The following is a 25,785-nucleotide window of genomic DNA, read 5'->3' on the forward strand; positions in this document are numbered from 1 at the left end:
TAGCCACCAAGTCAGTTCTTTCTTGGAATCCTGATCTAGACATGTCATTTGTGAGTAGGAGAGATTCGTTTGAGAGATTTCGCTTTCAATCTCTGAAGGGGTCTGTAATGTAGAGGTCCTGGAAAAATTGCCTGGATGGTTGAAGAAAGGAGGCCCAGGATCCTGGCCAAAAGTTTCAGGGAAAAATATCATTGATAGTATTTTTCTGAGCTCTTTCCTAAGTTTCTTTATCTTTTCCCTTGGTAATTTCAGTTCTGCATTCAGTGTGTTGACTAGGAAACCCAGAAATTGAGTTTCTTGGCTTGGTATTATACATGACTTTTTTGTGTTTATTACGAAGCCTAAATGTTGAAGTAGGCAGATAGTGAGATCCGTGTGAAGACTTACCATCGATTTGGACTGACCCATTATGAGAATATCATCTAGATAAATAATTAACCTTACACCCCTTTCCCTTAGCCATGCTACTACCGGACACAATACCTTGGTGAAACACCAAGGGGCTGAAGAAATCCTGAAGGGGAGGGTCCAAGATTCCCAAAGTTTTCCTTCCCATGTGAATTGGAGGAATTTCCTCTGTGGGTGCCAAATCGGGATAGTCAGATAGGCATCCTTTAAGTCTAAACGTGTTAACCAGTCTCCCTTTCTCAAAACGTCCCTTAGGAGGTCTATTCCTTCCATTTTTAAGTGGTGGTACGTTACCCATTCGTTTAAGCTTTTCAAATTTATGACGGGTCTCTGCCCTTTGTTTTTCTTTTCCACTAGGAAAATGTTGCTCACATAACCTGTTTGGGAGCCCTCTTTTATTGCCCCTTTGGCTAACAGATCTTTTACTTCTTGAGAGACCAATTTTCTCTGTTCCTGAGAGAAGGTTATTTTTGTAGGTCTTTTTGTTTGAATGGGGGAATCAAGGATTTCTATTTTGTAACCCTTGACTGTATCTAGAACCCACGGGTCTTGTGTTATCACAGTCCAATTCCCAGAGAAAAGGACTAACCACCTTTATAGGGGTATCTAAAGGGTCTTTCACGGTTCTTACCTGTGGAGAAACCTCTGTTTCTTATCTCTCCCCGAAATGGTCTTGTACAGTTTCTCTGTCTTTGCGGGAAGAAAGATTGGCCTCCATCAAAGGATGTCTGTTGGAATCTTGAGCCTTGTCCCAGAAAGGGTCTAGAGGATGGTTGTTCACGGCCGGGGAACCAACCCCACATTCGCCCGGCCCTTCTAAAAAATGTGTCTTGATAAAAGACTTTTTGATGTCTCGTTGTGACTTCTGGATAGAACTAAAGGCCCCGACATATTTAGCCATGTCGCGAATAAACTCTTCTCCGAAGAGGAGTCCTTGAGAAGAGGGTTCTCCTTATTTATTCGCTAGCTCAATTAGTTTTGGGTCAATTTTCAGGAGAATTCCTTTTCTCTGTTTATTAGAAATAGCAGTATTAGCGTTGCCAATCAGGCAAATTGTCCTTTGGACCCACTGGCGTAATTCTTTAGGGTCTATAGGTGTCCCTTCAACATAGGCATTTTCGGCTAGTTCCAAAAATGTTGCTATTGTGCCAATTGTGTCCAAGAGGCGGTCTTGACAAGATCTTAGGCTCTTGTCAATCCCTTTCCTAGGGTCTTTGGCACGTTGGCTATAAAAGCCACGACCTTAGGGTCAAGTTCAGGGGTCATAGCAATTTTATCAGGAAGGTATGGGCACGGGCACTCAGACCTCAGTCTTGATCTGACTTCCTGAGGGATTTCTTTCCTGAGCCAGAAGGTAATGTAGTCTGCTACATGTTGGGAAGAGAACCATTCTGGGGATAAAGGGTGTTTGATTAAGGGATCAAACATATTCTCCCCGAAGGAGTCGGTAATGCCCATTTTTGAGCCTGCGGTCTTGTTTGCCTCTTCAGAGCCTCTCTGTGTTTTGTCTCCTATGTTCTCATCCTCCGAGTCAAAGTTTGATGAACAGGAGAGATCTACCTCTGCTTCATCCTGCTCGTCTCTGTCAATGTGTAAAGGGGGTTCAGAGTTTGTTTGTCGCCCTTCTGTGATGCCCGATTCATCATTCTCGTCACCGCCAGAGAAGCATGAATCATGTGTTTTCCTTGTTTTCCTAGTTTTTTTAGCAGTATCAACAGGGTGTTCTGTTGCGGCTCTTTTCTTTGGGGCCTTAACTGCCCCTTCTTTTGCGGCAAAAGTATGCGCGGTACTGGTAGTGGGCCATGCCCTTGACAGCATTTCAAATTTTTTATTAATTGTCTCATTAAAAGAATCCATGGCTTTATCCATGGCCTTAGAGACCATTGATTCAAGCTTACCTTCAAGGTTAGAATCTGTATTAAGAGACATTGTGGGGGAAATATATAATTGATATACTAAATCAGGTATAATGGTCTTCCTTTGCCTGTTTTTTTATTTTGTTTTTATGCAGAATAGGGGTTAATATAGAGTTATGTAGGTTATCAGACCTTTTTTTTTTAAAGACCGGGGCAGAGGTAATAATTGGGGGAGGTGGAAAGGGTTCATTTTCTAATTATAGCCGAGGAAGGGAAAGCCGGTAAAAATATCTGTGTGAAATGTAAGCCGATCACGTTGGTGTAACAGCAGCAACTGCCAAATGTTGCTTGCTGTAGTTATGACAACCACACATTTCTTATGTGCGTGGTTGTTCCCTATGTCCATTCCTTTAATTTTCCCCTCCCCGCGATGCGCGATTGAAATGCGCATCACGGTGGGGAAGAAAGACTGCTTGCGTGTTTAGAGGAGCCGGGAGACCAGCCGGGAGCACACGGAGAAGTCTGGAGTAAGGCCTGGGCGGCCGCAAAGACATCACGGTAGGCCGCAGGGCTCGGGGCAAAGGAGGCAGGTATGCGCCTCAGTTGACAGGCCTGGCTCGCGCTCAAAGCGCTGCCAGGCAACGCCTAGCGATTGCATCTATTTTTCAAAGGACGCATGGAGGAAAGTGAGCGGTAAGGCTTATTAATAATAGATAAGCGCGGCGCATGCGCAAACAAAGGCCCAAGAAAGGCAGAATTTTAAGGGTCTAAGAGACTCAGGGGGAAAGTAAAAGAAAGGAAAATAGTGAAAAATACACAAGTAATGTCTAAATTAAGGTCTTCAAAAGAGACATTTTAGGCAAGAGTTATCGCATAGTAGGGTCAATAGGACCCAGTTCTGTGATAAACAAATACAGGCTGGTAAACATATTGTAGTGATTGAGTCAGGTACAAGTGATGAGTTTCAGGTAGCTTTATTCAAGATGATACAACAGACCCCACCAGGAGCAGCCAGCATGCTGCTCAGCCCTGTCAACTGTGAACAATTGGCTCATAACATTCTAAGACATGTCATCACAGTAAGATTCTACAGGCAGGGCATGAATAGCATTGAACTCAGGATATAACACATTACATTGTATAAGCACGAATAAATTGAGGGTACTTATCTTGTTGAGCAGCAGCAACAAAGAAGGAAGATGTATGTTTGCTCATGCTCTATATACTATAATGGAATGTTGTTTAAAGTTCTAAATTCTCTTCATTGTTACTGCTGAGTTGTGGCAATAAAGGAGATTTGCATAATGTTGGCCTCCGTGTCATGCCATAAAATTATGGAAACCCCAATGTCAGCATGGTGCATGCAAAAGTGACATCATATCAGCAAATCATATGTCAATCTTTGAAAACATCAAATAAACTAACATCCTTACACTATCCCACTATATGACTAATGATTAGATTTATGGACCTAATGTCATCCGGAGGGGTCAGAACAAACTACTTGCATGAACAACAAAAAGTCTCATGAATTAATGCAATACAGTATGCAAGCAGGAAGAGCCGTGGAAACTGTCTTCAGGCTTCCGACAGAGAGTTCTTTAAGAACAACATTCCATCAAAATAAACGGTACATATTTTGCTGTGTAGGCTGTCGATGAGAAATATAAACACACAGTGATATTATGAAGTCAGCAGGCATGTGTTACAAAATGAAGTTGAGGCCTAATTAAAGTCTAGTAAACATTAGGCCATAAAAACAACTATACACATCATTGCTTTTTCGTTTTGGTTGCAAATAACTCGTATTACTTAGCACATATATATTTCTAATCGCACAAAACTTCAACAACCATGACAATGTATAATTTGGAAGCATATGTGCCATTCATTATACTAAATATACCATATCTTGTAATTGTCTGATTTGTATGAGGAGTAAAGATCCCACTGGGAGCTCTAGGGGAGGCAATAAGAAAGGGGGACCCACGCCTTCTCATAGAGTACCTTTGTTGCTTGTATTCCAGAAGACGTCAATAAATTCTTTAACCATAATGGGCGTCTGCCTAATACTTTCATACACTACAACCGTGCCTCCACCTTCACCCTGTTAGCTAGAGTATGCAATTGAGAAGCCCAATTTGATGCAGGCTCAACTATGTTCTCCCAGATACCCTCGGGTGCCTTGTCATTTTCATTTCACTTGCGCGGCCTTTAGAAGGTTATGCCTTATTTAAAGAAAAATGATAAACGACTGGCTATAACAGGAATAATTGTTTTTTGCCTATGGTAATGCATTATATCGGAGGTTGCTTAAACGTCTTCTTCATTTCACTTCAAAACGTTGCTGCCCGCGTGTGAACGGGCTTCCCAACGTTCTGTCATTAAAACCCTTCTTCAAATAGGTCACATTGGCTGTCTATTGAAGACTGAGCTTTATTCAAAATCCTCCCAGAGATCTTTAAAGAAAGACTACAAAAGATGACCAATATTATTTTTTATAGACGCGTGCAGGGATGCCAAAATCATAGTAAATTGTTTTGTTATGCACTTTGAAAACTAACCTGGCCTTACACTGTGTAGATTTCCAGGTAGAATTGTTTGGGCTCTGACGTGAAATATCGGTTACAGTTAAGTATTGAATTTCATTTTAATGTTTAAACGGTTGTGAGTTTGAAATGCAAAGGGGAATGTAGGTATTTTCGTGCATTTTATTATAGTGTATCTATTTTTGCCTCAAAATATTTGTTTAAAGCATAGTGTAAAAGGCAAACGTTGATGAAAGCATTTAAATAAAAACTCAGAAACTCAAAGTCCTGCTCGCAGTTCATCGGACTATTTAAGAACATATACTTATTCTTCAATTCATCACCTCAAATGTTCCGGTTTTATCTTGCTCACTGTTCCTAAATTTAGAAATGTTCATATCAGTTGATGTAGTTTTGCTGTTTTGGCCTCTGTCCATCGCGTCTTTCTTACAAGCTATTAAGCAAGTACAGCTATGGTGAACACATGTTTCTATTTTGATGAAGTATGTTTTACATTTCATGAGTTGTTTAAGACAGCTGGTTTTCTGCTCAAGAAGCTACTTTCACACTGCCTGCTGGCTTTGGCAGAAGGCATTGTGTCGCCACAATTCAATCAGTTGGAATGTCATGTTCTTGTCACATGGGAGTAGTGTTGTTACAACTAGACCAACTAGAATGTAATAAGTAAACTAAGGCCAGGTTTCTATTCAGGTTTTGCACAGTGATAATAATAAAATAATAATATTAATGATAATTATTATTATAATAATTATAATAATCACAAAGAAGAAAAAATCTACATAACAGAAAAATATGACTCAGCTCGCGATATGAGATGACTGACGTGAAAGAGACAAGCAGAAAGTTTTGAATGTATTTGAAGTTTTCAGGCAGTGATGAACGCACCGCTGTCACGTGTAACGCTAGGTCGATCTACGGACAAAATGAGCATCCCCAAAACCTTGTCCCGTTTCACTTGTGGCTGCAAGTGAAACTGGTAAGGTTGCAGAACGGACTGGAGCTATCCACGGTGCTGAAATAGCGTGCACGCGACAGCAACAGTGTTTAGAGCATCCAGCGCGTAACCTGGGAGGGGCGAGGCGCGCACACAGCTCCTGATTCTACTACTCTACATTCAAAGGAAACAAAAAAAGGACGATGGTCTGCGAGCTTACCTGTGAGGTTACTGGGAGCCTCTCGAAACCCCTGGGAGAAGGGCGGGGGCACGTTAGTCGTGTAAACTGCATTAGCGACTTCAGGTTCAAGCGAGCAGCAACAGGAAAGCAACTGTGCGTTAAACGTCTTATTGTTTCGAACTCATAATCATGATAACTAATTCATATTGTAGTACTCCTTGTAAACAAATGTTAAATTCAATGTCATTTAACAAAGTAAATTACCAAAATCAAAATCCTGTTCAGGCGCATTTTCTTTTTAATTACAACTTTTGACGACTCTTTACCACATCCTCGTGGAGGATTATGACACGCCACTACTGTCCAAGATGGCCAACGAAGCTGCACAAATCTGTATGAGAAGGACACGGTCATTCATGATCATTGAATATGTAAGCGAATGCACCTTTCTCGAAATCGAAAGAACAGAAACAGTCCGCCAACCCTACATGCAGACTATTAATGATATTTCATAATATGACCTACCCTGCTTGAACATTTGACCTTTTACTGGCCAATGGTTACACTAAGCCTGTACCCAAAATGGCAAGCAGCAAGGACACTGCCCCGCCCGAGAACAGTTGTAATTCAAGGCGCGTGAACTCGCTGTCTTGCACGGCGCGCGCTCTCTGTAAGAGTGACAACGTACGACTGGCACGCGCTGTGGAGGCGCGTGCTTGGGCTCGAGTCAGAGCCGGCGGGGCGGGCGGATGGAACGTTGCTGCTGGTGGCTCCCATTGAGAGGCAGCGGCTGGAGGCGGTGCCCGTGCGAACAGCGGCGTAGCCCAGTATCTCCGCACAGTATCACAACCTGCCGCTCGCACCCTAAAGACCACGGGATAGCCCCCGCGGCCTCGAACCTGGCTATACCAGTGCCCCACTATCAGGGGCTCCCGTTCCTAGAGGCTGTCCTTGGCGGGCCAGCATGAGCGTAGGGGCGACAGGCAGCCCGGCAGAGACGCCACACAGCGGGAGCCCAGCGTCCTGAGCAGAGCTCCCACCGGGGGAGGGCGGAGGCAGCCGCGCTCAGTATGTCTTCGTCCCTGGGGGCCCCCCTGGTGCAGGGCCCGCGCCCGGCCCCCGAGATCCCTGACCTGAGCCACCTGACCGAGGAGGAGCGTAGCATCATCATGGCAGTCATGGACCGGCAGAAGCAGGAGGAGGAGAAAGAAGAGGCCATGCTCAAGTAAGCGCCCCCAGCACCGGTGTGTGTGTGCGTGTGAACAGGAGAATTCTTGTAGGGAAGGTGGCATCTATAGGAGTGCATATTGGGGATGATTTGGGGGCGCCATATCGATGCTCTTATATAAGAGGTGTGCAAGAAGGTGTTCCACGAGGGTAACCGGGACACTTTTCATTATTACAGGGTTTGCTCTACAGGATAGGGGTTATAGGGAATGTTCATTAGGTGTGTTCCTCACGTTGTTCTGTAGGGAGTGCCCTCTAATAGTTACTCCACAGTAATAACGATGTGGATTTTTATTAGGAGTCGTTCGATGCGGTGCACTAGAGGATGTATTTTGCATGAGGTGTTAGAGCAGTACTAATGCTGCCCGTCCTCGGTTTTTCTGGCTGATGTACCAGTTTTAGTGATGTCATTGATTGCAGTATACGTCATTGTGGGCTGTGCCATCTTTGTCCCTTCGAGCATGGCACCTGACGGCTGATGTCACTCCCTTTCTCAGCTCTGTAGAAATATGCATTGCCACGCCGCTATTTCTATGGGCTGCTTTCTGTGTCTTAAGGGTTCCACTAGGGGCTTTGGGCCTGTCACAGACCCTCCTCTCTCCCCTCACCACACCTTAGGGCAGAGACAGGGTATATTTCGTGCTCCTGGCGTTGGAACGGGGTGCAGGCTCTGCACGACACTTGTTTCAAATAGCTAGTGAAGCCTTCTGCCCATCCACATTCGTCCCAGACAGGGCCACTGTATGCAGTTCATCACCACGATCAGTCTACCCTCCTCTTCGATAGATGCCATCGTATGAGTGCAACCGCAGCCCCCAAATTTGTGTGCAGTCTCATTTCCCATTGATGTTGTGTGTGACTGACAGACCAGTCCCCACCGGCACGCCCTCCTCCCTCACTCCTGTGTCTGTGTCTCCCTTACTCCTATGTCGGAAGTATATGGCTGAACGAAGGTAAGGATGACCGGCAGTTTGATTCTGATCACCAGGATATACAGGCCAGGTGTGCGTCCTGATTGCTCAAGTTGGCCAGCCCCACCGTCAGGATTAGAAACTTTTCCAACTTGAAATTCTGCAGCTGACCCCCACTCTGTTACTGAAGCAGCATAGGCTATAGTCGTGGCCAGTGATACGAGCGTGCTAGCTGACCTGCCTCTGCCCCTGCCCCTGCCCCACCCAGCCTTGCACACCAGATGTACCGCTAAGCCGCTGTTGCTCCCATAAGGGTGTACGAGCAAGGCCTCTCACAAGCCATTGGGTTCGGTAGTTGAGGCACTTCACGACGGGGCCTGCGTGATTGGTCTGTCCATGCGGTAAAACCACAGTCAGGCGAGACACGTGGATGAAGGAAAGGAGGAATGAAGGCAGTCAGTGGCTGGAGGCTGCGAGTGAGCAAGCTGCACATCGGGTGTGGCTGCTTCACAGCATCGTGTCAGACGCAGCAGCCGGGTATCCTCTCGCCTGTTTGTGGTCCTGATGGCGAGCGGCTTCTACCCGAGCCGGAGAGGAGTGTTACAGGAGGACCGTGTCTTACATTGGCATCACCACAGTTGTAAAAACATTTGAAACATTTGACCAGAAATACAAGCAGTCATACGTGCCCGTATGATAAGAATCCAAACATGTATCTCTGTCCTCCTGCATGGGGGTTTGTTTCAATCAAGCTCATTAATTATTCATTTTGTGGTTCTTACGCGGCACAGTATGTTTTGCACAGGGGTTGATGCATCTTGCCAGCAGCACAACAGTTCGGAAGCAGCGTTGCTGTTTGATGTACTATACATTTCTTACAAGGCTGTATCTCAGTATAATGTTAAAACTATTGCAAGAAAATGTAACTTTTTATAGATGCGTTCGTTGATCAGTGTTTACCGTATTTCAACGGTATACTACCGACGTGTCTACCAATCAGGAGAAAATATGTGTTGGAGGAAACATTGTCCAGATAAGTTATTGATTTGTCCATCTCCCTTGTCTTGGCATGAAATAGCTCTTTTCTCAAACTTGACAGATAGGGTGGGAAGAAATCCATGGCATTGGGTAAGTGTTCCTCAGTTTGGCAAAGGTAGGATTTAAGCCCCACACCCTTCATATCTCAAATGGGCTAATACATGGCTCTTGTCATTGGCCGACTTGATTACTGGAATGCTCTTTTAGCATCAGCAAACAAATCTCTTTTAAGTAGACTACAGATAGTCCAGAATGTTGCCGCTCGAAATGCCTCCACGTACCTCCTCTCGGCCTTTGCTGAGACAGCTCCACTGGCTTTCTATTCGCCAGAGAATCAAGTTTAAACTCTGCTGCCTCGTTCATAAGGTGCTTTATGGTATGAGTGCTAGCTATTTGGCAGACAAACTTACATTTTACCATCCGAGCAGGCTTCTTAGATCTGAAGGTAAAGGTTTGCTTGTTGTCCCCGCTACAGGAAATTATGAACAGAAGGCAGAACTTTTGAATACATTGCTCCGAAAAATTGGAACACTCTGCCCGAGGACCTGCGCAAATGCCCCAGTCTTCTTCGATTCAGGAAACTCCTGAAGACTGAACTATTCTGGGACTGATTTGTGCCTGACCTGTATTTTGTCTTCTTTGTCTACTTTGTTGCGGAGATACCCCTTCGGGGCTGATTCCGGCGCTTTATAAATACAATACAATACAATACAATGGAAGAAGTAGTATTCATCACAACACTTTCGACAACATTCAACATATCTGTCTGATTATACGTCAATTGTTCTGCAGCTATGCCCAGCATAGTTTGGGGATTCAAAAGCCTGCATCCTTTCCAAAGCGCAGCTCTTGAATGCAGGGCCTGCACTGGTCTTCAGCCTCGGGATAATACACTGGTACTGGTTTTGGATGTACTGAGAGAGTCAGTCAAGGAATATCACATAACCTTGCAGTGTCTTGCTAGTGATGCCCACTGCCTTTTTTGCAGTTTGGAAAATAGATTGCTTGAGTTGTTGATGCAAAGATGCAAGAAAACAAGACTCGTCAGCTTAGCATCTTTAATTGGGAAATAGTGCTATGTCTATCTCAACGGTGATACATAGAATATGTGCCCCCCAGAATCATTAGAAATGTACAGAAAACATATAGGGTTGAAAGGAGGGGCTTACACTACCAATGAGGGCCCCAGGGGCAGAAGAGCTAGTACACACTCTCTAAATTTCTAATCCTAGTTCAGCAAGTTCTCCAAGTTCTAAATCAAGCCTTTAGTGCTCCTGATCTCTTAGCTGAGGTCAGAGGATTTGATATAAGATCTGCTACTAGATAAAACCGATAAAATATACTTTTTCTTCTGTTAAAACATCTTTTATTCACATTCAGAGAAGAGATTGTGTGAGGCAGATTTTCACTATTCATAGTTCGAACACCGCCTTTAGTTTGGGCATAGAAACAAAATAGACTTAATACATTTTTATGAATAGAAATACTTTTAAAAGTTAGGGCAGAGGTGTTTCTCAGTGTATTTGTATTTACATTTGTTTGCCACAAAAACATATATGGCACATTTCTTTCTTTTTTTTTAATACAAAGACATATAGTAGACGCTCCGCAATGAAATATCAAACTCCTCCATGCATATTATGCCTTTTGGATAGGTTTGTGCTATAGGAATATAATATACATACATTTATTGAATATATTTTGTGAATAATTTGAACAAGACCTGACATTTTATGAGTCCCCAGTCAAAAACAGACCTGATGTAGTGAGAGTGAATTACCTGACGGAGGAAGAGTGAAAGAATGGGTGAAAAAAATAACATTATATAAATACATGCCAAAGCATGTAGAATGTACTGCCCTTTTCTAAAGTCTTGTTCACACTTAACTGTCAAAACCATTCCCCCAACAAACATTGAAGTGTGCCTCTATGCAATTTCAAATGTAAAACTTGAGTTTCCTCCATTCCCTAAATGCGCCACCACTCAAGTAACCCACTATCAATCATTATACATAGTACACAACATGAGAAAAGAATCAAGATAGTTAATTTATTGTTTCGCTGGGACCAGCTGGTTATTGTGAAATATCCAAGTATGCCGATAATTTCCATGCATTATCGTGTAGATAATGTTGTGGTAACATAAATTAAAGACATTAGTGTGCCATCAGTTTGACAAAATAGAATGTTTTTTTACTAATACATGAAGAAATGAGAGGACAGAAAAACAAAGGAGGAGAAAGGGGTGTTATAGAGATTATATTTGGTTTCCATTTTAGTTTTCCCTTTTGTCTTGGCATCTTTTTAAGATGGTGGGTTGAACATGTTTTTCACTAACAATAGAAAATGTCACATATATTATATTTTATTTTAGGTAGACATTCTGTAGTCTGTACTGTTAGTTCCAGGAACACAAATACTAGAATGCGATGTCCTTGCTTTATTATATGCTTGTAGGAAACAACTCTTTTCCTCCAGACTAACTAAAGATGTTATTCTGCGTCTCTAGCAGAATGAGATAAGGCAGGTGGTTTATTATTTTAACAGCATCCGTGTTGAAATTGGTGAGAGGAACTTCACACCAGAGTTATCATGGAAGCTGTTGTGAGCTGTGACTGAGATGCTGCTCTGCTGGCTCGACCTTAATCATAAGAAGGACAATAGCTGTGCACCCAGATGGAGTGCATTTGTTAATGCACTGAGGCTTGCTTCCTGAGACATTATACCAAGGTATGGGGCTAGATCATTCAAACAGAGTCTGGTAGAAGAGTACTCCAAACATGCTCTTGCTAGTATAGGGGCATTAGTCATAATTAGGGCTAACATTGGAAACAATAAACATGGTTGAATTGTTTGCATTTGCCACCATTCTAATAACGCTTATGACAATGATATTTTATCTTTCTAATAATTGCAGTTCATGTTTTATTGTCAAGGATCTGGTCTTTTCAGTAAACATTTCAAAATGTATTATTGTTTCTTTTCTTTGTGACACCTAAAGCATTCAAAGGTGACAAACGAAAGGGTTAGATCTGTTTCTTGGAATTCCTTGGGGAAAACGAGTGATCATGTTTTAGTTTACCAACAACATCAACAACTCTGGAGGTTTAGATGTAGTACTGTGAGCTAGCTGAACCAACATTTATTGGTGATATAAGAAGACCCCACCTCTATATTATGAAGTTTTGTTGATCTAATGCATAGTCCTACTAAATTTGTAGAAACCGTACAACAGGAGAGTGGTTGAGAGAGCCTGGAGAAGAAGGTGGTTGACAATGTTGTAATTCTGGCAGTGGATGTATATACATGTAGTAGCCTTATTATGAGTTTGGCGGTGTGGGACTGCCTTGCTCCAGCACAGCCAAACCTGTGTGAGCACCGCCTGCCAGATGTTTACTTTTTTTGTCACTGGCGGGCAGTTCCTTTGTGGTCCCATAGCGGTGCCTATAAAAAAGGCACTGCAATGGGATTGCCAAAGAAAGTTCCTGCAAGGCATAGGCTGCCAAGTCCATGCCCTTCAGGTCCCGGGGGTGCATACACACAGGGGGGGCACACCATGTGCCCCCCTGCATATATCTCTAGGCCCAGAGCCACAAGCGGGTCCTGTTTGGCTCCCTTTGTTTACTCAGTGCCACACTTTTCATGGCTGACTCATTGCCATGAAAAGTGAAGCATGGAGCGGCCTGCCAGGCATATTGCAGCCTCAAGACCGCCATGGCTCATGGCTCCCTGGCAGGAGTAGCGGTCGCATGGCTGTCTGATCACCCTACTTGTAATAGGGTGGTCGGACCCTCAGTGCTTCGGTAGCTGCACCGCCACAGTGAGTTTGGCAGTCCATTGGACCACCAAACTCATAATACAGCCCTAATTCATTGCTTTTATTCAAAATATGTAAAAACCTTTGTCTTTGAGCAGATAGATGTCAAGAGCACTTCACAGTTTCCTGGAAGATGATATTGAATGCAATTTCTGCGCAGCCTACTATACACAACACCAACTTTGGTTGATAACACTTAGTAATTGCTGAGTTGACATTGCACATTAATATCAGCTTTTGCGAAATCTGCTTGATTTCTCAATGACCCACATGACCACAATGGTATCTCATTGTACTAATATTTGTTTCACTCTGTGGAACTGACATATTTTAGTTGGCTGAGGTGAGGCCCTAACCAGGCAGAACCTACCACTCCCGTCAGGGTTGGGTCATTACACTCCCTGTATAACACACACGCACCCGTGGGTAGCTTAGCACTGAGCAGTCAGGCTTATCACAGTGGCAATGTGTAAAGCCTTGGCACAGCGCTCTCACACAGTAAATTCACTGTGCATCACAAAAGAGACTTCACACGTGGTTTATGGAAATACAGTTTGCATTCAACACACATTAACTAACGCAACATGAACATCATGTATTTCTGGGCATAAGTCACGTTTGGAAATATCACTAGTAGTACTAGGCCCTACCATGTGCAAATGACATTAGTATTATGCAAACTTGGGGAAGATCCTATTTTAACACCCCAGCATCCTTATGCAGTGCGAAACGTTGTCAGAACGAGGCCTACCCTGGCAATTATTATAATTCAATACCACACAGTTATAGTGTGCACCTCAGATCACAACTATGTCAGAAATGTCTACATACAGATTATTACAACACTTTTGAACAGCACCATGTGCCAAGGCCGCACGTGTAAAAACAATGTCAAAGGTGGTATTCTTTTGGCAGGGAGTCAACATGTAAAGCAACACTGCAATGCAGTGTAATTAATAACCGGCAATCACTCCCACACACTCACTCAGCACTGATAGGCGGTTCCACAGATATCAGGCATGCCCATATGGAGCGCACTCGTACACACATGCTCACAGCATTGTAATGCGGTGCAACTCATATCTGGAGGGTTAGTTGATAATGTATTCGCGGACCCCATGCCCCAAGCCCTCTTCTACCATTCAGCTAGCCCTGACTACCCTCACAGACGGGCTGGAGGTAAAGAAAGCCTCCCCCCCCCCGATTCTTGGCTGATCGTAGCTTGATTCACACTTATTCAGGGTACAAGGGAAGAAGGTGAGGGTAGGTAGCAGACCTAATTAGGCCACAGTCAACAAACCGATGTTGGCGACTACTTGGGAAGTTCACCCACGGGATTTGGAGCAGAAGCGGACTGAGGGCAATAGTCGTTCAATTAGCGAATCCCACACTGTGCCTTCCGGCACCAGCACAGTTCTGAAAAGCATGGGTATGGGAGTTATGCAGTCTCTTGACTCGCTTCCAATTGCTCTTGGAAGCGTTCCATAGCCTAGTCAATTCCTCTCACCACCCAGGCCCATTCTGGGCAATACTACCTGGCAACACAAAGTCATGTGGCTGGATGAGGAGAGGGCAGGTAATCTGCAGCACTGAGGAGACAAAAGGAACAATCCACGAATGAGGAATGAAGCAGGGGAGCCTCTCGGAAGAAGGAGGCACCCCGTCAAACACACATCCATCAAAGTAGCACCCATACAATCTGGGTACCATGGAACACAAATCTGTTCCTCCGCACCTCCCTGGAAATGAGGCCCAACGTCTGGTGCGTGTTGATATGAGTCACACCAGACCGTACTGGTCACACACAACGAAGAGTTGCAAATTCCGTACCTCCCTGGAAATGAGGCACAATGTCTGGTGCGCGTTGATATGGGTCCAACCAGACAATTCGGGTCACACAATGAAGAGTTGAAAATTCCGTACCTCCCTGGAAATGAGTACAACATCTGGTGCGTGTTGCTACGGGTCGCACCAGACAATATCGGTCACACACTCAGGCACCAGTTCAGCAGTTCCGTATGAAGTACAATGAGGCACTACTATGGGTACGCCCTCACCTTTGAAGATTGCAACCTGTGTATCAGACACAGCACACAATGAGCATGCAGCCCACAGGTCGCACGAGATGCAGTACCTTCGACAAAGTGGGCCACACGGGGTCCCGCAACCAGGGAATCCACAGACAACTAACAAGACACTTATGCATTTTGCGGCCCCATGATGCAGGGGCCACACTCCTTGATTGCAGGCAGTACTTTTTGGGTTCCGCACAAGGCAATCCGGTCTCCAGGCACAATACTTAGTTCCACGCTCACGCCGTGCTACAAGTTGATTTCCAGTTGATGATGTGGGCACTTAAGAGGGCAGCGCTCTCCAGGTGTCACAAGTAGACTGAGTGAGTCCCTCACGGGGTGCCTTTGATGCCCCTAAAACCTCCACAAAAGAACAGGGGGCAAGACAACAAGCGCTTTCTAGAGCACACTTCACAGTGCCACACAGCAGAAGGTAGTCAGCCCAGGTCAGCTAAAATTCAGGAAGGTTGCATGGTCCCTTCCAATGGCAGTAATCCTCCTTGTGCACAACAGATTCCTCTGGCCGTGTACACCACGCAGTCCCAGGATCTCCAGTCCCACATCCTCACAAGTGTATCTTTAACCTGCTGAAGTATAGCACCAGTAGTTATACTGTAGTTTGCCTTTGAAGTTGGGGGTGTTCAGAGGGGTTCCCCTAAATATCAGTCCTGTCTGCCATGGGGCCATGGAATGCAGATCTTAATCTTTAGTGGGGCCCTGATCTGGCTTCCCAGAAGCCAAGTGTCAGAACCTCGCCCTCCAATCTATCCAGTCGGACCCTCAAATGGCAGAGGTCTGTCGGTCCGGTTGCATGCCTAAAGTTTAAAGTTCTCTCTGGGGAATGCACGGATGTGCTCCCCCTACCTCCAGCATGGACTGGAGTCAAACTGAAAGGCACACAATGAGATTTAGAGCAGATAAATGCTCACTTTCTAGAAGTCATTTATAAATCCCCACATTTAATTTGCATGGCTGTCACGACAAAAGGTAAACTGTAATTTGTGACAAAGTGACAAGTGGTGCTCAGTGCTGTGGTGAGGTGCGTAATATATACAAAGTGACTTTCGTGGTATTGACGTTTCTTGGATAAAAGGCCAGAATACAACGGCTGTTTGAATAGTTCTGTAGACTGAATAAATGGGTCTTTATACAGAGTCTTTCAACTGGTCCAGGGGATATGTCGACGTTTCAACCCAGGAGGGCATTACTGTCTTAGTCAATGCGGGTCTTCATCAGGACAAGGACAATGGGGACAGCCTACCGGGGCCCGGGGTGATTCATAGGGCGGGTGTGCACGCAGTAACAATGGTGTACTGCAAGTATTCTTCCAAATTGGGCTTCCCAGTTAAGGGAATCGACTCCTGTCTTCTAAAAGTTAAAAAATCGGTGTGGTGAAGGGTCACAGGCAATCGTCCTGTCTCCTGTGATCATGAAGATCACTGTGCGATTCCAAGTGGAACGGGGAAAAAACGAATTATTCCGGTCCGCGGGCGCTGTTCGTCAAGTCAAGTTCGTAGAATGTCGTGAAGGGGTTGCACTCGACAATAGTGCCCGGTACCCAGGTATTGTGGTTCCTCGTCACTCGTGGGGTCCACTTGTCTCAGCATCGCTGGGGACTCACGATGGCCTTGGAGAAGTCAGGAAATCCACTTCCGGGGCTGCAGGGACTTCGGACTCCGGCGGGAGCGGGAAAGTTTGCGACCGTTGATTCAAAGTTTTGGTGCCTGCCAAGCAGGGGAGTCACTCCTTGACTCCAAGGGAGATTCTTCAGTCTTCCAGCGGTAGTGGAACATCGAAGGTCCAGGATTCTTCTTCAGAGCGTCATCCAGGGATATCTAGTTTGCAATGGCAAGGGTTCCCTAACTTTTACTAGAAGGAAGGGAGGGACTAGCTCTATGACCCACCTATGGGAGGGTACGGGGAATGGGTGGCTACACCCACTTCCCTTTGTCCAGTTTCGCGCCAGAGAACCGGTTTGAGCTGGCATATGCACAGAGGAGCCTACTGCTCCCTCAGTGCAGGACTTCAAAGCACTCTAGGAGTGCACCCACCCAGCCCCAGTACACTAAACCTTGTATGCGAGGTGACCACACCTCCCTGTGACAGGATGCCTATTGTTGGGCCTCCTCCACTGCGAGTTTCGGTCAGCAGCAGGAGGGCAGCCCAGTGTCTGTGACTGGTGGCATCCATTTTGTGATGCCAGGGCTCTTCAGGATTCTACCGTGTTTCCACAGTGGGTACATGTCTATCCCTCTAGAAGGGGGGGATCATACTCCCACACCAGTTACTGGTGTGGGGGTATGATTCCAAAGCGTTTGACACCAAACACAATATGTTTTGATGCAGCCATCCCAGAGTTAGCATTTACCGCGAGGTTATAATGCACTTAAGAGTATATGGTTTGACCGCATTCACAAACAGCCCCAGAGAATGGACTCTGAGAGCTGCAGAGGGGCCCTGCTCAGGCAGAGGCACCCCCTCACATGGAAACCAATCACCCTGCCCTCAGGATTGATAGGGCCTGCCTTAGGGGTGACTGATAGGTTTATATGTGTGTGTTGGTAGAGATATAGTGAACCTATATCTCAGTGAGGAGTGCTAACACTACCTCACCCAGGCTGCAGTAGCAGGCCTTTGGTGTCAGATTTAGTCTGCTTCCCAGGGGTGGCATAATACATGCTTCAGCCCCTGGTAGGCCTGTGAAGTACCTATGCCCTTGGTACCTAAGGTACCATATACTAGGGGCTCATAAGGTACCACAGTATCCAATCACTAGTGCATCTAATATGCACTCCAAGTTGTTTAGAGAGAACAGAGAAGCTGGGGCCCTGATTAGCAGGGTCGCAGCCAGACTATAGCCAGAAACCAGTGTAAACATCAGAAAAAAAGTGGGGGCAACATAAGGTGCAGATCCTACTCGCCTACAGAGGGGTTTGCCCCTGTCCAAGTAGGGACCCTCTTTCTAGTCAGGTTAAGGGTATTACACTGCTAAGAAAACCCCCTTGGTAGCTTGCCACAAGAAATCAGGCTTATCTCTGAGACAATGTGTAAAGTATTTGCTCATAAACACACAGTAATACAGTGAAAGCATTATAAATGGACCCCACACCAGTTTAGAAAAATAGCCAAGTTTTATCTAAGTAAAGCAAGACTAAAATAACAAAAATCCAACATACAAAAGCAAAGATACCACTTTTAAAAGGTTTAAAATTGTTCAGTCATAGAAAACCATAGATGTGCCAATTGTAGCTCAAAGTACCTGGGATGTATCAAAATCAAAGACAAAAACAGGCGTAGGGGAGGTGAGGCATTAGAAAACAAAGCAATGTGTTCTTTACTCCCCGGGGGAGGTGATGCATCGGTTCCTTACTGTAGCGCAGGGGAGGTGATGGGTCGGTTCCTTACTGTAAGGAGAGGTGATGCACCTGTTTCTTACTGTGAGGGGAGGTTATGCGTCAATGTCCAGACACGCGACCTCGGTTCCTCACTGCTGAGCAACGTTGATGAAGACTTGTTTCACAAGTGCGATGTCTGGAAAAACCCGGGCGCGCTGGGGCCAATGCGTGAAACAGGCTCTGCGTCTATCTTCCCAGCCATGAGCAGGTGATGCGTAGAATCTTCAGCCACACAGCAGGGCCTCCATCAAAGTCGTAGCTGGTGTCTGGGATGTCGGAGACACAGTGCACAGGGCTCGGGCTTCGGCGTTCTTGGAGCTGCACAACAGGTGCTGTGGCGATTCTTCAGCCGCTCAGTGGCGATGCGTTGGTTTTTCACCCGCACAGCAAGCTTGCAGCGGGAAAAAAAGGCGCTGAAGACCGATACATAGTTTCTTCTCTTCTTGCAGTAGAAGCTACCTCCAAAGGCCCAGAACTGGAATTGGCACCACTTGTCAGATCAGAACTCCCAGCAGAGGAGTTCAGGGGCTGCCGGTGAAGTCTTTGATGGCCCTGAGACTTCTTAACAGCAGGCAAGCACACACAATCCCTTGGAGAACCTTGGTAAGTAGGATGATGAAAACAAAGACCAGTCCTTTTACTTGCCAAGACAAAAGCAGCAAGCAGTGGGCCAGCACAACACAGCAACAAGAAGAGTGGCAGTTCCTCTGCTACAGCTTCTTCAGCTCTACTTCTTGGCAGAATCTCCTCTTAATCCAGAAGTGTTCTAAAGTTAAGGTGTCACTGCTCCCGTCCTTATACCAGTGTCTGCCTTTGAAGTAGGCAACTTCAAAGGAAAGTCTTTGTAGTGCACCAGACCCTGCCTTTCCCTGACCTGGCTCCAGACACACTACAGGGGTGGAGACAGCTTTGTGTGAAGACAGGCATAGCCCTATACAGGTGTCAATGACAACTCCTTTCACCACTCTTGCTCAAGGAAAACCCATCAGCCTGGTGATGGGCCATCAGGATATGCAGGGCACACCTTAGCTCCCTTTGTGTGACTTTCTAAAAGTGTCATTTTAAAACACACAATTTAAAAACTAAATTTACTAAAATATGTATTTTTTAAATTGTGAGTTCAGGGTTGCCATACTCCAAATCTCTCTCTTTCCAATTGAAAGTTACACTTGTAGGAGGTTACAAGGCAGCTGAAATGACAACCGATAGGAGACATAATCTTTGCAATAGTGAAAAACGAAATTGGCAGTATTTCACTATCAGGACACCTAAAACACACCAACACATGTCCTACCTTTCACATTCAATACACCTTGCCCACAGGGCTACCTAGAACCTACAATATGGGTGCCTTACATGTAAACAAAAGGGAGGTTTGGGCCAGGCAAGTGGGTACACTTGCCAGGTTGACATGGCAGTTTAATAACTGCACTTACAGACACTCTAATGGCAGGCCTGAGACATGGTTGCAGGGATACGCATGTGGGTGGCCCAATCAGTCTGCAGGCCCACCCTGGGCACATGCAGTGCACTTTACTAGGGACTTACCAGTAATTCAAATATGCCAATCTTGGATCACCAATCATAATTACAATTTACACACGGAGCTCTTGCACTTTAGCACTGAACAGCAGTGGTAAAGTGCTCAGAGTTCTAAAACCAGCAAAAACAACCAGCAGCACACAATCAGAAACAGGAGGTCAGAAGCAAAAAGATAGGGGAAAAACATGCCAAAGATGCCAGGTCTTACACGCACACAGGCCTGCAATGACAAGCTGACGTGTAGTAAACGGGGTAATGAGGCCATTTTGAGCATGGCTGTCTTATCCATTAACAACAAGGGCATAGTGTGCCAATGTCTAACGTCTCTCTCCAGTCTTTGTAGCAGCGGTTCAAGGTTAGCACGGGCATAGGAATCCGCACCCCTCATCACCACATGCCTAAGTATTTAAAACTTAGTGATTCCACCCGTATTGGTAAGGGCATCGGCTCAGTTTTCCTTCATCCCCCATAGGAAACAAAAGAGATTTCTCCTAATTAATGGCGAAGCCTGAAATCTCTCAGAATATATGAAATATTTCACTGATGCAGGAAAGTGATTGATCTAGGTGAGTTAGGTAAAGCAGGATGTTGTCTGCCTACAGTGATATGCGTTCTTCCCATCCTGAGGGTCCCATCTAGCCCAAGATTCTGGGATCCACCCTCATGAGGTTCGCCAGTGGTTCCACTGTGAGGGCGAAGAGCATTGGGGGAAAAGGACAGCCCTGTCTCGTCCCTCTCCCAACAGAGAAGTTTGTAGACATACATCCGTTAAGTTTTAACCTAGCTCGGGGGTTCTATAACAATAATTTAATCCAGTTAATAAAGCAGGGACCAAATCCTATTCTTTCAAGGAGCAAAAACAAATAAGGCCATTCAAGCGAATCAAATGTCTTATTGGCATCTAGGGATAATACCGCCCAGGGGTCACCCTCCATGTTTGCTTGTGCGATAACATTATGAAGCTACCGCAAGTTGAGCCTGGTTTATCGTCCGGGCATGAAGCGCATTTGGTCTGGATGCACCAGGACTGTCACCACTGTGCAAAGCCTGTTAGCCTAAACTATGGCCAGAATTTTGGTATCTGCATTAAGCAATGAAATTGGCCTATGTGAGTCACATAATTGCCCTGGCTTCCTGGCCTTTGGTGCACCAGGAACCATATTTGCGGGTAAACTCAGCACTTCAAGTGGACGGGACATCTCCGGATCTTAGATCCGTCAGTAATTAAAAACTGAGATTGAAACGGATACCTGTTGAGCCCTATGCTCATGTTCCTGACTTTACAGGAAAAAAATCTGAATAAGTGCTGAACAATTACTGTAAAACCAATTACGGTAATGTAAGCCAGGGATGCAGTCCCTGGTTTTATTTCACTTGTTTTTCTTAACCTTGCACTCCCTAAGATTGTTTGCTTTTTTTAGGATGTTGTGTTTCTGTAGTTTTTTTTGTGACACATATTACTCTCATATAGTGCGTACTGTGAACTAAGAGGACTCTAGGTGTTGTTGTTAGTTTATTTTGTGGGTGATTGTTTATGATGGGGTACAATTGCGTGCTCTGGAGTACAGGCTGAAGGTAGTTAGAGTTTCTCACAGTGCCTGTCGGCAGTAATAAAAGTGTTTAGAATACATGATCAGCCAATCCTTTGCCTCTCTGCAGAGTTCACAGGGTAACGGTCATGAGTGCCAATTGTAATTGTGATACTATGTGAAAGTGTGTGAAGGAGGTATATAACTATCAAAAACTTGACAGGGCAAATTTAAAAGAAAAGGCTTTGTCTACAGGCAAATGGCACCTCTAATGGTGAATTGAAGGCGATGCAACAAAGTATTTTCAGGCATTCTGATTAAAATTATTGTTACTCATTTATCTTGTGTCGCTAATAAGCATTGGCAAAGCAATGCGTCTTGTTTGTTTTAGGTGTATGTCTGTTGTGTGTCTGTATGCAAAAAACAGAAAGCTCACAGACCGGTACCAAAATACTCATCAGTCGACAAGCTGTTGGAAGTACAGGACTTTAGTATACATGTTTTAAGCTAGGCCCTTAATTACATAGGCCACACCTCTTGAAAAGGATTTATAGCTATGCTTCTTAGGCCTCGTTAATTTTAGAGACCTCCCTCCACTTGTTTCTTCCCACTTAAAGCCCTACACTCAAAAGCAGCTTGCCCTCAATCCATTCCATTTTGTAATTAAAATGAGTATCATAGGGTAAAGTGAAAACTCAATAGGAAATGAGAAGTGCAGATTTTATTTGGGAGTGAGTTTACAGCGTGTTCAGTGAAATGATTCATGTAATATATATGCTTTTAAAAATCAATTGTAGAGGAGGGCGCATTGGTATGCTGAAGAAGGACAACACTCTTTACAGCTCTGCTCCTTTTAACTGTTTTGCCCATTTTGTCTGCAACAGCCGTCCAGCCCCCATGTTGCCGCACTTTGGCTGCGTATCACTCAGAGGTCCTCCATAACCTGTTTGCTGGCGGCTATAGTTCTTAATGCATCTGGGGCAGAGCTAGTGGCATGGCACAGTGAGAGGCCAAGGTCTGATCCAACCACTGGGCTAAAGCAATGGCTCTCTACCCTGCTGCCTGACTCACCTCCTCCCTTGATATACAGGTCCTGAAAAGGGGCATCCTCTAAACAATAGAGGTCCTGGGAAAGATGATTCTCCTCCTGATCCCTACCCAGAAACCAAGCACCGTGGCTCAGTCAGCGGTCCTTTTGAAGCACTTGAGCTTGGTTTGGGCCGGTCTCCTATATGTGTTTAAACAGTACCAGCTGCTGAGGGGAAGATACTGACACAGAAACACATTCTCCTCTTGTCACCCTCATCACTTGACTTTAAATTCAGGCTGTATTTAAGGTCATAGTGGGCTTCCTGATGTGTTAATCCAGTGGGACTGGCTGACATACCATTGCTTGAATTCTTGCTAAAGAGCATTTCTCCAGTTTATTTTTTATTGTTGTCCCATGTTAACCTAGAGATTGAATGCTAATAAGAGTATTGATGTGGCCCACACAATTTGAGCCCTAAGCGGAAAGGTGACCTGAGTGGGTCCCCAATCAAGTACAGGTGATTGCTAGGCTTATTTTTCGCACCAGCTATTTCTCCTTCATATGCATATCTGGTTCCATGATTACCAACAGTGGGCTCCTTGTTTTCTAGTAGCTATCATATCTATATCAGTTGCACCTAACATACCCGAAGGGCTACCATTGACAACCATCACTTCACATGATGATTCTTAGAGTGTCACTCATGAACAGTAATGGACTTGTGCTGTATTGGTGCCATATTCTGTATTCTTCTCCCAAGTGTGCCCCTGCTCCATTGGCTCTTATGGTTTGCATTCCCTCTGTGTCAAGCAGAAACCACATAAACTGCTGATTTTCATAGAAGCCCCTACTGGAAACCTGGGGGTGGGGGGGTTTGACCCGGAATCCTGTCACCCTGGATATGCTCAGGAATGAATTGACTGCCATTAAAAATGACCATTGACTCTGTCTTCAAGGATACTCTGGTGACAGAGGTTCAGTCATTTTGTGCCGACTAGGTCTCATATCAATCTAAATTTGAAGCAGTGGAAATAAGATTGACTGCATTGAACGATCAGCTGAAAGAGCTGGACATATGATGGGACCAAGGTCACAAAGTTTTCAATCTTCATAAGAAATCAAATGAAATCAAGGATGGCAGCAGAGTCAATAACGTTGTCTTTATGTAGATGCCAGAGAGCATGGATAAAGGGGACATGTTTGCTTTTTCTTTTTACCTCGTTCATTCTAGAACTTCCCAACATGACATTTGAACCCCCCATGAAATTTCCAAGAGCCCACAGGATTTGTTCTAGGTCTGTCTCTTCATACACATTTTTTAGATGGATAACAATCTGCTTTCTATGCCAGCAGCAAAGCTTGGCATATTCTAGCTATTGCCAAAGAAACAGAATGATACTCATCTCTGTCTATTGAAGATTTTTGCCTCAGATAATTTCTCTAAGCAAACCTCAGTGAAAAGGAAAAAAGTCTGGCACTGCGTTCAACCACGCGCAAGTAGAACATGAGATCTGGACTGTTGGAGCTTGCTGCAATGTTAGTGACTTTTAAAGAGAGAAATAGAAATCTCGCTGAATCAGATGATGTTTAAATGTTTCTTAATACTGTGACTACATATGATATGGATACCTCAGTCACGATTTGATAGTCACAAACTGAAAACAAGTTACCCATGTGATTTCCACCCACTTCGACAATGAGGCTCAGAGAAAGACTAGAGTCTCGCATGAGATGGTGGGTTTATATGGTGTTGACAGCTGGAGTAGCCCCCCAAGAGATAAAGATAAATCCCAATCACTCATCAAATTATATTGTAGCGTGCAAGTTGATTGGTAATGGTATTATCTCACATTTATATGCATATTTGTTCAGTGCAGTACTGGATTTGCTCCTCGTCCCTTTCTTTGAACGATGGAGCTCTGGGCAAAATAAACCGGTGGGCTCCCTGAGGTGCGGTATCAAAGGCTGTATGTGTTTTCTTCATCCCCTCCCCCATTCCATAGTCTGAATGTTCTATGCTCAGTTCACTTACACTTGGTCATGCATTCACTACCACTGGGTCTCATTTGTATGCTAGGCATTTGTTTTGCAGTTGGTGATGTGGAAGGGAAGGCTAGCCTTCTAAATCCCTAGTTCTGCATCTTGTGATCTTCATCCATAGTTGAGTTCTTATGTCACAGCAAGAGCCAACAGCCAAGGGGAAAGGCAGGTCACAGAGCAACATGAAAGCGGCACTTTAAGAAATGAAATTGAAATGTGGCTTTTTCTTGTTTTGCACTGTTTTTTGTGGATGAACCGTGATAAGCAGAAAGGAGATAGTTATGGCAACATGCTTATTTTTTCAATACTTTAGGTAATTATAAGAAAGATAGAATCTCTTGGTTAGCAGCGACCCACACAATACTGTACAAGTTTCTCTTGATGCTGAAAAGGCCTTTGACCGTGTTAAATGAGTGTTCTTTTTCCACACTATGGAATGTGCATGTATGCTTCATGGATTTTGTCAACAAGGTGAAATGGAATATGCCAACCCCACAATCCAAATTGTGTGTCTGTATGTGTTTGTGTATGGGGGTGTTTTGTCATATTCCTCTCCATTCATAGGTGATGAGACAGGGATTCCCCTTGTCGCCGCTCTTGTTTTGATTGCCTTGGAACTCTTAGGGGCAATCATTTGAGAGTCGGAAAACATCACAGTTATCGAGACCACACTCACCCTCATGAATCCAAAAACACGGATCCCCCAGTTAAATGTCTCTAACTGGATTGTTTCTGCCTTCTTTGGGTATAATTACATCTAATTACAGTGCAATCAGTGAGAAATCTTAGAGTACAGATTGATATGAAACTTTCTATGGAAGTTTATGTCAGTAGGACAGTAGCTACATGTCATGGACTTATAAGAAACTTGAGGGAAATTGTTCCCCTACACCCACAACCAGAAAGAAAGATGGTTGTACAGAGTGTAATACTAAGCAGGATTTACTATTTTAATGTCATCCTACTGTGAATTCCAGATTATCTGCTTGAGAGACTTCATAGAATACAAGTAATGTTGGCCCAACTAGCACTTAACACATCATGGTTTGATTCCCAAAAAATACTCTAAGTTAACTCTACTGGCTACCAGTGAAAGAGAGAGGCATTTTCAAAGCCATGTGCTGAGTATACAAACCCTAAATGGCTCAGGATGCAGACCCCTGCAGGATAAACGTATCTACTACAAACCTGTGAGGAGGTTGAGATTGTCTTCAGCTAATCTTGTTCTTGTACCCAGGGTTAAGAGAACTAGGGTA

General features: G+C 44.6%; 1 protein-coding gene across 5 annotated transcripts in view; it reads left to right on the forward strand.

The window, feature by feature from the left end:
- The first annotated feature begins 6,580 nt into the window (after nt 1–6,580).
- Nucleotides 6,581–25,785, forward strand: part of RIMS1 (regulating synaptic membrane exocytosis 1) — a 1,904,179-nt gene continuing 1,884,974 nt past the window's right edge. For 3 of the 5 annotated variants that reach the window (XM_085610936.1, XM_085610934.1, XM_085610938.1), the window contains exon 1: nt 6,590–7,153. In XM_085610936.1, the coding sequence (XP_085467062.1) occupies nt 6,999–7,153 (155 nt within the window). In that variant the 5' untranslated portion in view covers nt 6,590–6,998. Of the gene's footprint in view, nt 7,154–25,785 lie in introns of all 5 variants that reach the window. The other 2 variants (XM_085610935.1, XM_085610937.1) reach the window with 1 other exon arrangement.

This window comes from Triturus cristatus, chromosome 6 (assembly GCF_964204655.1).
Source record: "Triturus cristatus chromosome 6, aTriCri1.1, whole genome shotgun sequence".
Classification (NCBI taxonomy): Eukaryota; Metazoa; Chordata; class Amphibia; order Caudata; family Salamandridae; genus Triturus; species Triturus cristatus.